Genomic DNA, 12,624 nt, shown 5'->3' with positions numbered 1-12,624 from the left:
GGAAGGGGAGTGCACCCCCTAACTTATAGATGAGGAAATTTAGGCTCAGTGAGTCTGAAGAACTCGGGAGCTGTTAAGGGAGCCACTAAGTGGCAGATGCAGAATCATAATGAGCAAGATTAAGGCAATATTTATTTAAATAGCAACCTCCCAAACCTATTGAAGAGTGTTTGCCCGTGGGCTGGAAATGCATTCATCCGCAAGTGAGTTTCTGAGATTATGAAGTAGGAGTAGGCTACTCGGGGCTCCTCGCACGGCCACAAAATATGTACGGCATGATCTCTCGGGTGGGGGTTTTTGTAAGTCAGAAAGCTGTCGCTGTGACCGAGGTTATCACGTTGGCAGGTGCTATGAATCGGGGCCTTGCTCAGCAAATCAGTTTCCACTCTATCACTGGTAGCACGAGAGTCACCACAGACCACAGCAGCCGAGTAGAAACTGCAATTGAACTTGCTATCAATCACACCTTTCAAGTAACAGCTTGTTTTCTTTTCTTTTCTTTTTACATGTTCTTGTTTAATGTAGTATGTACCCCTATTGAAGGTGTGGGTCAGGGGTCCAGAGTAACAAACTTTTTTTTTTTAACTTTTTTCTTTATTGACTTTAGAGAGAGAGGAAGGGAGAGGGAGAGAGAGATAGAAACATCGATGAGAGAGAACATTGACTGGCCGCCTCCTGCATGCCCTCCGCTGGGGATCGGGCCCACAACCTGGGCATGTGCCCTGACCAGGAATCGAACCGGCGACCTCTTGGTGCGTGGGTCGATGCTCAACCACTGAGCCACAATGGCCAGGCCAGAGTAACAAACTTTCTAACACCATGTAGTTGAGCAGCATTTCCTAAGTGTGGCCTCTGTTTCTTCTCTCTCACAGTCTTTTTCCTTACTCTTCTTGAGGAAGTGCCCAGGTCAAGGTTTTACCAGTCTCGCTGTCTGTCTCTGATTTTTCCCTCCCAGTTTTGAATTCTAGTGGTGCTAGGTCAGCAAACCGAGAAGTAAGGGACAGGCTCTCTGGTGATGCGTCATTTTCACACGACAGTGTGGAGTGGCTTTCCCAGGGCTGGGTTAGGGTGATCGAGGGGTGTTCCTGGAATGCTCTCCTTTCCCTCCTGGTCACTCCTCTGAATTATTTAAGGACTCCTGGTGAGGACACGTGGTTCCTCCCAGGGTCCGGGCTAGTGCCAGGTGGGAAGGTTAATCGTAAACATTTCATCACTTTCTTTTCCTCTTGTTTTTTCATCCTCTACCCTCTTGGTTCCAGTGAATGGGGGCCTGCAAATGTAACTAACAAGAAAGACACTTAACGAGAGGAAAAAAAGCATATTTTATGTGGAAGGGAGTTCATAGAAAGGAAATAAAACTCAAAGTGGTTAGACTTGGGGACTTCTATACCTTCTAGCAAGAGAATAGGGGTTTAGGCTTCAAGGGGTGATGGATTATGGGAACGTGACTAGGAAGTGCACGTGGAAACTAATGGAAGAGAAGGGTTATTTTAGTTAGGGTGGTTTACAGTGCCAGCTCCCGGCCTCCAGCGATAAGAGTCGCTCTCCTCTGCTTAGTACTGGAGAGAACGGACATGCTCACAACAGGAATGTATGCCCTGCTTTAGGCAGAAAGGGGAGGAAAGAGAGCTCTCTGTATCTGTTGATTCTCAATTGCCTTTAGCTCAGAATAATCCTTGTGACAAAGGGGCATATTTTGGAGTGGTCTATTCTGATCTGCTTGTAACCATCTTTTCATTTCTTGCATCAGGGAGAACATGGTATATGTGGATCCTTTTCTCCCCATCTCAAAGTTTTAGGGCTGTTTCTTCCAACTAGTACCCTGAAATCCCTTCCTCGTGAACAAGTGATGATTACTTGACCATTGAACATAGGAGTCACTGACAGTGATTGTCATTGCCAAGTGTGACATAGCATTTTTTTTAAATCTCCCATCACGGCCCGGCCAGTGTGGCTCTGGTTGACCCATGCACCAGGACGTCGCTGGTTCAATTCCCGGTCAGGGCACATGCCCAGGTTGTGGGCCCAATCCCCAGTGGGGGGCATGCAGCAGGTGGCCAATCAGTGTTCTTTCTCATGCTGTTTCCATCTCTCTCTCCCTCTCCCTTCCTCTCTCTCTCAAACATCAATAAAAGAAAAAAAAATTTTTAAAGAAAATCCCTCGTCCCTTTTTGTAAGTTTAAAAAGCTTAGTGCATCTAGAGCGTAAACTGCTCTGACGTACCTGGTGGCATTTCTGAGGGAGCTGGAACGCGGTGGAGGCCGGAGCTGGAGCCGAGGCTGCCGCGGGACTTGGGGACCACTGGGAGAGCCTCCCCTGGCCCCAGGATGAGCAGCCTCGGGAGGATGTCTGCAGCCAGGCGGAGGGAGCGCCGGCGTGAGGTGCTCGCTGGCCCCTCCACTCCCAGGTCTGTGCTGTCAGGGGTTGGAGTCTTCATCTCTGTGCAGAGAATTTCCAGGAGACCGTGTTCCCACGCGGGGGCAGGCTGGCAAACGCTGCTTTGAAGTCAGTTGCAATCTGGGGGTGAGCTCTTCCTCGACCAAGGGAGTCTGTCGGAATGGAGAGCTGCGATATGCTTTCAGCTCGGGTCTCCTGGCTATATTTTCATCAACTCTCTCTTTCCTTCCTTCCCCATCCCGATTTTAATAGATAAACGTCTATCCAAAAAGAGCAACTTGAACAGATATGGATTCTACAATATATTCCACCGTATCAGCCTTCCGCTATAATCAGAGCTAAAACGTCAACCTTGACGGTCGGCCCTGGCTAGATCTGAATCCTGAAAAGAGGCTTCTTTTTAAGCCTTTTCAGGTTTCGCTATTTATGCTCCCACCTGCCCCAGAGATTTAGAGGAAATAATCTCTGAGTTTTGTTTCCTTTCCCTGTGATATCCTTCCCAGCGTCTGACACTGTTTCCCTGTCATTTCCGGCACTTAGTGCTGCTATTCTGAACCCGCTGTCACGGGACCCTTCTCCGTAACGCGGACACAAACACGCTGCGGGGTTACACAGTAGAGCAGGCGTCGGGGTCCGCTTGATGGACTGTTGCAATGAATGTGTGTGAGTCATGGTGTTATTTTTGGTCAGAAGAATCGTGTGAACTCTTCTCCTGTATTTTGATGCTTTGAAATGTACTACTTTCCGTTGCTGCCTTTCGTTTTGTTCTTTAAGGTGTTAGGCACCGTATCAGCATAGTCATTTTCTAGTGTTCAAAGTTATTGTTTTGGAGTTGAGGAGGTGGAAGGCCTGATGAATAGGAAGGAATTGTGTGTTGACAAGTAATCCAGCCTGTGAAATGTAAGAGAAAATTACAAGTCGCCTGCTATAAGGTGGGATCACTCCCCCACCCCGGCCCAGCCCAGGGGTCCTTTTGAAAGCTGGTGTAGATTTACTGTGAACTCACTTGGAGGCAGTGCGGTTCTGATGGACTGTTGTTTTGCAGCCGCCGTAGACATGTCCGATTTTATTTCGGTAGATTTCTTTTTAGCCAGGCTGCAGAGTAAATAATGTTTGACAGTAGCATCACCAGGTCTCTGAATCGCTGTTTCCTGCTTTATATACCACTTGGACTTGGAGGTATATACTGGATGCCCACCTGATGTCTGAGTACCAGGAGCATGGCTGAGCTCAGCTCTGTTCAGAGTGAGGCCCAGGACCCGTGCCAGGGTGCGAGCTGCTATTTCCGGACAAGCTAAGTGCAGAAACTGAGAGGAAGTGTTCAGAAAGTTTGATAGCAATCAGACAGCCTGATTTTTGAATCTAACAGACACATGGGGGTCTTGATGTCTTCTTCAATTCATTTTCCCAGTAATTGATTTTTGTTGTATTTTGCAAGAGTCCTGGTTTGTGAGGGAGTAAAGGTAGCGAGCTGCTCTCTCACCACAGAGAGATGGAGCTGTACTGATGGATACTGGGATGGGTTGGTGGGCAAACAGCCACCCACCTGAGGGGCTCGAGCATTGTTCATTCAAAAAGGGAAGGTTAGGAACATCGCAGAATTTTAGGTCGTTGTTTATCTTTGATGACGTTTCCACTGTTACTCTTACAAGCATTTCTTCCCGAGCATCTCTTCCACCGTCTAAGAAAAGACGCTGCTGAGAAGGTGAAGCCTGCTGTGTGTCCGGCAGACGTGCTGAGAGCCTGGCCCTGTGCAGGCGGCAGCGGGCTCCTGGGCGGCTGCCTTCAGCACTGGGCCCCTCCCCTCCTGGGCTGGCTAGCCACTGGGCCTGGGGCCTGTCCCCCAGCTTTGGAAAGGGATTCTGCTTGCTGAGCTAATGTCTAGGAGACGTTCTGGGGTTGTGGGGGGACACGGAGGCTGCCATTTGGGATGGTCTGGGCTAAGGAAGAAGAGTATGGGATAGAGGGAGGGGACCAGGCAAAGAACTGGAAAAACAGTCCAAGAACTCAATCATCTGTCCACCTCATTGCAATCTCTCGCGTGAACTGCTCTCCAGAGTGGAAGTGTTTCCATGCGATGGGGGAGAGGGGGAGAGGGAAGCTGGTGGCTGGAACCCCCATCCCGCCCCCTGCCCCTGGCCCCAGGGTTTCTACAAGGCTCTTGCTCACGCTCTCTCCTTGGTGAAGTCTTGGTTGAAACGTGGCCTTCCCAGTGAGGCACACTCAGCACCCTTTGCCTGCTTTGTTTTTCTCCATAGCACTAATCATCCAACTACTGGGCCATTATAGCTTTTACTATAATACAATGCAAAGCCACCTGTTAAAATGTACGCTTACAGGGGTGCATCTGTGTCGCTCGCTGCTGTGGCCCCAGAGTCTAGAGCAGGCACATGGCAGGTGCTCAGGAAATATTTGTTGTGTGAATGAATAGAAGTGTAAGGAACAGTGAAGAGGCGGATCACACAGGAGGCCTCCGGCCGTATCTACCCAAGGGTTCACTGTGCTTGAGTTGGGGCAGGGGAAGCACATAGTCACGGAGGGGCAACCAGGCTTTGACCAGTGCCTGTGTACACCAAGCACTGTGGGAGGCGTCCTGGGTTCATGACTCAATTTTAGTATCCAGTCCCCACGTGAAGTATGTATGGTGACTCCATTTTACAGACGGGGAAACTCAAGAGGTTAAGAAAGGCATCCAAGGTCACCCAGCCCAATAAGAGGCAGGGCTGTGATCCAGCTTAATTCTTCTGATTCCATCGAGAGAAATTTCCAAAAATAGCTTGTTGGTAACAGTGTCTCTTGTTTCTTTGCTTTCTGCCCTGTAAAATGGGAGTTAATTTTCCTCATCCTTCACCAAATTTTTATCTGCTCAGGAACAGAATCTGGGGAAATTGGAATGCAATTATTACAAGATATGAGCTTTGCAACTATGGGGTAGAAAAATTAGGTCACATTATTAAGTAATGTCCACAAAGAACTGAGTAGAAATCGGATTGGTTAAATCCAGCCCATGCAGATAAGTGGGCTTTTTTATGCAAGACTTCGTGCTGGGTACTGGTTTTAGTGTTGGTCATTGTTGTCACACTATTTGAGATCCCTCCTTAGGCTGAGATCAAAACTTCCAAGCTCAGCATATTGTCTCTCATTTAAAAAAATATATTTATGGCCCAGCCAGTGTGGCTCAGTGGATTGAGCATCTTCCCGTGGACTGAGAGGTCCTAGTTTGATTTCCGGTCATGGCATGTGCCGGATTGTGGGCTTGATCCCTCGTAGGAGGCTTGTAGGAGGCAGGCAATGGGTGTTTCTCTCTCACATCGATGTTTTTATCTCTCTCTCCGTTCCTCTCTCTCTAAAAAAAAAAATCAATAAAAACATTTAAAAAAATTATGGAGTATCTACTAGGTGCTTGAAGTGGATCAGTAGAGGAAACAAGTTTCCTTGCCCTTCATGTAACTTCCACTTTACCACGGAGAAGGAGGTAGGAATTGCATAGTAAGCAATAAACCATAAAGTAAACTGCATGGTATATTAAAAGATGACAAGTGCTGTGGAAAAATGGAAAAGTAGTGAAGGGGATTGGGCTTGGGGGTCCAGGGGGAGGTGAGCAGGTTGCGGTGTTAGATGAAATGGTTTAGATGGGTCCCCTGGAGACCATGAACTTTGAACAAAGGCCTGAAAAAGGTGAGGGTGTGAGCCAAGAGGGGGAGCATTCCAGAGAACAGTGAGCAGCGCTGAGCTGGGGTCCCGTCTGATACATGTGGGGATCAGCAAGGACCTTGGAGGGAAGCTGAATTGGGTGGGGTTACCTTGAGGGTAGGGACACTGGATACCCCGATAGATGGGATATGGCAGATGAGATACAGTGAGGAGTCAAGGATGAGCCCAGGTTTAATTTTTATATTCCTTCACCTTTATGCTCTTTTTAGTACCTGACAGGCTGAGCATTCCCCAAAGTAGTAGCATTGAAGTCTGGAGATCTGGCCACTACAGTGACCCCAGTGTCCCAGGAGCTCTGGAATACAGTTTCCTCAGCTATAACATGAAGGGACTCGACAAGGTGGTCTTTGACATCCCCGCGTGATGATTTCAGAACGATTCCTCTCCAGGAAGCATGTTCCGATTGCTTGCTTCTTTCCCTTGTTTATTTATCATGAGTCTTCACAGCAGTTGCGGGAACACGGGCTTCCTGGAAGAGAGTCCCTGCCTTTCCATAGCTGCAGTCTTCTCGCTAACGTTAGATAAGAACAGGGGAAGCAAGGACAGCGTCGGAGCAAGTGACAGCCCGCAAAATACAGAGTCCCCCAGAGCAGGGAGCCACGCGAGGCTCCGTGGAATAAGTTACAGGCTTGAGTGGACGAAGCAGGTCCATAGCTGGGGAGAGCGAGCAGTTCCAAGTTGGGGGAACCTGAAGAAGGCATGGGAGCATGGTCCAAGGTGCCCAAGGGCAATGGGGGAAGGCGGCGACGGTATGAGATGAAGTGGGCTGGTTTTTGGACAACCTCCCACACGGGCTGGAGGGATCTGGTCTGTCTGCGCAGGATGCAGACCTAAAGGAAGGGGTGATGTCTTGAAGCCGGGACTGGCAGGTGGTCATCCTGGCTGTTTGGGAATGAGGAGGTGGGAAAACCAGCCCGGGAGACTAGAATATCTCTGGATCCCGACTTCTGAAACCATGTCTCATCACTCATTCCTTCTCTGGCTGCTTCCTTTTGTGACCAAAATTCCGAGCATTGAGGTAGCAAAGGAAAGTTTATGAAACACTCTATGTGAAGGGAGAAAAACTGTCTCAACAAGGAAATGAAACTTTTCCTATATTGTTGACCCAGATTTTAGAATGGAACTCTATGTCCATTCGCAAGGGTTTTAGTGAGAGCTCTTACATTTCTTTTTAAGTCGAATGCAACCAACTATTTTATTACTTGGAAACAAAGAACATGCCCAGATGGAGGTTCACGGCCAACTCCATTGGCTCCATGCAGTTGCTGTGGCGGGGTTGACACACTTGCCGCTGTCGTGTGCACGTTTACCCTGTGGGCTTCGCGTGGTCCAGCGGGGCTTGGACACCAGCCTCCACACACCTGATAAAGCCTCACGTCTATTCATGCCTCTGTTTTTTATTGTATTTCATAATGTGTTGATATTTCCAGGCTAACCTTGTACAGCTATTGAGAGATTCTCAGGACCGAAATAAGCATCTGGGAGAAGAAATTAAAGAACTTCAGCAAAGGCTTGGAGAAGTCCAGGGTGACAATAAGGTACCGTGCATATTTAAAGGGAAAATGTTTAAAGGCTGAGTAATTTTGCGCGTTTATGTCGAGCGCGTCAGAAAAATGTACTGCAGCATTTGCTGAAAATTTTGTTACCAATTTTCACATTTGCATTGAAAATTCATGGTTGAGTATTTCTTATCTTTATGACATTCCCTTTGTGTATGCGTGCGCACGTGTGTGTGTGTTTCTGGGTTGCTCTAAAATATTGTCACGACTCATTGTAGAAGTTTCATTATGTTCAGCTTGGTGGTGAATAGCATTGTGGTTGAGGGCAAAATAGAACCCAAATGCTATACTCTCCCTCTTCTATACAAATAATGGATTTGTGGCTCAGATGATTCGGAATTATTCACATTCGGTTTTGAATTTTAAGTAGTCATCCTACTAATTATGTTCACATAACCAATTTATTTTATTGCTAAATTTGGCAATTTGTATGGAACATTGCTCAAAATCCACTGCTCGGTATTAATCAAACTCCCCTGTTGGCAACGTTAATTATAAAATATGAACTCATAAACTCCAAACTAAATGTGTGCACTCTCTCCCCCAGCTGAAGCGATGAATAAAAGTACAATTGAGAAAAGGAAGAAGAACTACTGAAGTTTAATTCCACCCCCACAAACGATTTCCCGTTTTGCCAGGACGGATTTATTTTCAGTTCCCTAGCAGCCCAGCCTTCTCAACGGAGATGGCCGGTGGGTCTAACTCACGGACCCACAGGGTGGGCAGGAGGTGCTTTCATGGGACATGTTTTTGAAACACGACCGAATTCCTTGACGAATTGTGGTGATGGTCATAATTTCTGGGAGTTGTTGGTTGTTGGAAGGCACCATTTTGCATCATGTTCCCGTCTTTAAAGCATGCATGGAAGTGTCTGCTTCCCCAAGAACGCTTTACATTTTGTTTCTTTATTGATTTTAGAGAGAGAGGAAGGGAGGGGGGAGAGAGATAGAAACATCAATGAGAGAGAACATCGATTGGCTGCCTCCTGCATGCCCCCCACTGGGGACCTGGCCCACAACCTGGGCATGTGCCGTGACTGGGAATCGAACCAGTGACCTCTTGGTGCATGGGTCACGCTCAACCACTGAGCCACACCGGCCGGGCTTCCCCAAGAACTCTTGCACAACAGAAGATCACAGAGCACTTGGAGTGTACTGCTGTCTCGAGAGTCACCATCTGTGGGAGGTCTTCTTTACAGAGCCTCTTCTGCACTTACTCTGCCTCTAGCATTTTTTGGTACCTCTTAGATTTAACATACATTTGAAAAATTAGGCTCTACTGTTTCCGACCGTGAACTGGGGGGTGGGAAAGAGTGCCAAAGACAGGTTCTAAGTAACAGCTAGCCAGGCCTCTGGGGACGGGCGGGGGGGGGGGGGGCTCTGCATCATCAGAAGGGTTTAAGCTCATATGCACATGTGCACAACCAGTAGACACAGAGGCAGGAGGGGGCGGGATTGCGAGGGGGGGTCAATGGGGGCGAAAGGAGGGATATCTGTAATACATTCAACAATAAAGGTAAGTTTAAAAAGGGAAAAATAAAAGGGATTTAAGCTCTGTAACCTAGGTGCTTGGTCAAATAACGAAAGCCAGCCCTTCACCATCACCCCCTGAAGTGGTAACAGCAGGCAAGGTGTTCTAGAGAATAAACTGAAGTGTGTGCGGCGGTTTCCTTTGAACCCATACTAATAAGACAGGAATTTTGGAGATATTATAAACCCACAGAATACTGAAACAGTTTATCATGTGATTTTTGGATTCATGGTTCTTCTTGACTGATTTTTTTTTTTTTCTTGAGCTACCCCCACTTCCAACTTTCCTAAGTACACCTCATGGTTCGGTTACTTTTATTATGATCTTTTTTTTTAATCCTCACCCAAGGATATTTTTCTGTTTATCTTCAGATAGGCAGGAGGGAGAGAGGGAGCGAGAGAGAGAAAGAAACATCGATGTGAGAGAGACGCATCGCTTGGTTGTCTCCTGCACGACCCCAACTGGGGCTGGGTACAAACCACAACCAAGGTACGTGCCCTTGCCAGGAATTGAACTGTGGACTCTTTGGTCCATGGGCTGAGGCTTTAACTGCTGAGCCAAACTGGCCAGGCTGTTTTGGTCACTTTTAATTGTATTACCTTTTAGGCGTGAAATATTTTAGGAATTGATGTTAACAACTGATATTTCAAGGAAAGAAAGGGAAAGTGTGTGTGCATGAGTGTGTGTGTGTGCATGTGAGTGTGTGTGTGTGTGCGCATGCGTGTGTGTAACGCTAAGCACTGGTCCTGGGCTTCTCTTGCTTTGACACAGGCTGAACTTCATGGTTTGCTTGTGCTCTGGGTCTTTATTCCAGTAGCTGGACACATTTATCAAACTTTGTTTTCTCAGCCAAGGTTTAGAATTTAGGGACTCAAATTCATGGTCTGTGAACTAATTCACCTGCCAAAACGTACGGGGAAGATGTTATAATGCTCAGCAGACCCCGCATCTCGGTGTCCAGCATCTCCGCCTCAAAAAAGACCAACCGCAGTGAGCCCCGGCGATTTCATTGATTCATATTTGCATCTAAAGTTATAGAGCTGGTTTCTTTGCAGCCCCCTGAGAGTCGTGGTCATCCTCCCTGCCCCCAACCCTACCCCCAGTTACCAACATTAAGCCAGATTACTAATTTAATAAGAACACCAGGATCTTGAGAAACTTAGAGGCCCCTCAGGAGTGGCTGTGCCTGTGTGATGGAGAATGGGTCAACCCTTCATTATGTTTATTTTTATTCATCACGTCACTCTCTGCTCCAGCCTTTCTGTGGCCCTCTGAATCCAGTCCACCTTTTTGCCGCAGTATATGCTAGGCCTTCCATTACCTGGCCCCTACTGATTGCTCCAGCCATATCTCTAACCACTAGCCTCTTCATACTTCATCCCTACAATACTAATTTAGCCCCTTTGCTAAATTGGACTGCCTTGTGCCTCAGGGCCTTTGCACCTATTATTTGCTCTGTCTGGTATACTCTTTCCCCTTACTTCCCCTGCAAACTCCTGCTCGTCTTTCAGGTCGTAGGTCAAATGCAGCCTTCTCTACCTCTTTGGGGTAGGTCCTGTGCCTTCCCACATTGCCCTGCTCTCTGCCCTCTGCTCCCACCCCCAAGGATAAGCTCTTTGCAGGCCAGATTCCTGACTGGCATACTACTGTATCCCTAGCAACTAACATTCTTAGTTCCCAGTGAGGAGACACTGTCTGATAAATCCTTATGAAGGAATGAAATGGAATAAATGAATGAGTGAATGAATGAATAAAGGGAATGAAAAGAACCAAAGGGTTCAAAAAAAGAACCAGGAAAAGAATACAAGAAAATAAATGAACTCACTGCCAATCTAGTTGTCATTAACTCTCTTCATGGGGCAAGGAGTAGGTCAGAAATCTGGAGAAAGGAGCTAGAAAAGCAAATGATTTCAGCAGATGAAAAAACAACAACGACAAAAAAACAAGCCAAACCCAAGATGTGAGACACGGAAGCCCCTGTGGACAGAGCAGAGGGTTTGGTGCTGAGCCCTGGTGGACACGGGGTCAGGTTCTGCTAGCTGGCTAGCTGAGTAGCTGAACCCTCTTAAATTCAAGAATATTTAATAATTGCTGTTAATGGCCTCCTCTCGCCCATTTTCCAAACGGAGGGGCTGATGGCATTGTTTTATGAGCGACCGTTGAAGTGGCAGACTTTTATCTCCGCGTTGCCATTTTAACTGATGACCCTTGTCCATATATTTGGGAAGCCCAGCTTCTAGATGTTAAGTACATTTAAGAAACAAGGTGATAGGAAATGACTTGCCTTAGATATTTTAAGGTAGACTAATTTTCCATTTGTTCAGCTAGAGCCTTGTAACCCTATGTGCCATAAAGCATTTTCAAACAGCCCCTGGAAAGATTTGTCGTCACTCTGGCTTACAGACAGCTTAGCACTCACAAGGGTTTGGGGGGTGGTTTCTGTGACAGTATGGGGGTCCTGCAGTCAAATACCACCTGCCGTCCTCTGAACAGTGCCCAAGAATTTCCCGGGGCTCCCGGATGGACATAAACCCCCAATCCAAACCAGATGAAAGGTGTGCGAAGAGGAACCTACTAGACCCTCCCTGCCCTGATCATTGTGGTTCTGAAAGGTTAACGAGGAAGAGGAGGCCTGTGTGGCCAGAAGGATGCACACCTGCACACATCCCTGAGAAGAGTGCTCTCTGTGTTGGTCTGCAAGGAACGAGGACCAATTCATTACATGGAAAGAGCCACCACACTGGGCCTCAAGTCTGAAAAGCAGCCCATTGAGAGAACAGTTGGTCCCTTCCCACCCCAGAGATCTGCCTGCTTCCTCTTCTGGGTATTAAGGAAAGAGTGGGCCCTGGCCGGTTTTCCCAATGGTTAGAGCGTTGGCGCATGGACCAGAGAGTCCTGGGTTCGGTTCCCACTAAGGGCATGTCCCTTGGTTGCGGTTTGTCCCCGGCCCTGGTTGGGGTCATGTGGGTGCGAGCCACTCTATGTGTCTCTCACATTGATGTTTCACTCTCTCTTCCTCCCTCTCTCCCTCCTGTTCTGTCTGAAGATTAGTGCAAAAATGTCCTCAGGTGAGGATAAAAAGGAGTGGAAAGGGGACCAGGAGGAAGGATTTCTGAGAATTTAAGGGTTAGTAAGAGTCAACCAACAAAGCTTGAAGAGCACATTTGAATCACAAATATCCAAAGGTGAGCGGGTGGACCAGCTGGGTCTCCAAAAAGGGAAGCCTGGCTGGTATCGCTTTGCTAATTTCTGTGACATAACTGATGCCGTGACAAGTATCAGGCTACCAAAGCGAAGTCACTGAACTTGGAGTTGGAAAGATTGGCACTCCGGGAAGACCAGCTCCAGCCTGCTGCTGCCAAGTGGTGCAGCGTAGCAGGTCTTTGAATAACGCTGTTTAGTGCAACATCATTTCATTGTAAAA

At 47.5% G+C, this 12,624-nt stretch overlaps 1 protein-coding gene across 2 annotated transcripts in view; it reads left to right on the top strand.

Moving 5' to 3' along the window:
• The window catches only part of CCDC149 (coiled-coil domain containing 149), a 95,358-nt gene that overhangs the window by 41,356 nt on the left and 41,378 nt on the right, over positions 1–12,624 (top strand). For both annotated transcript variants that reach the window (XM_036271819.1, XM_036271817.1), the window contains exon 4: positions 7,542–7,649. In XM_036271819.1, coding sequence (XP_036127712.1) covers positions 7,542–7,649 — 108 coding nt within the window. The remainder of the gene's footprint in view (positions 1–7,541; positions 7,650–12,624) is intronic.

The sequence above is a fragment of the Molossus molossus genome, unplaced genomic scaffold, assembly GCF_014108415.1.
Source record: "Molossus molossus isolate mMolMol1 unplaced genomic scaffold, mMolMol1.p scaffold_m16_p_1, whole genome shotgun sequence".
Lineage (NCBI taxonomy): Eukaryota > Metazoa > Chordata > Mammalia > Chiroptera > Molossidae > Molossus > Molossus molossus.
This window is presented reverse-complemented; position numbering and strand designations above follow the sequence as displayed.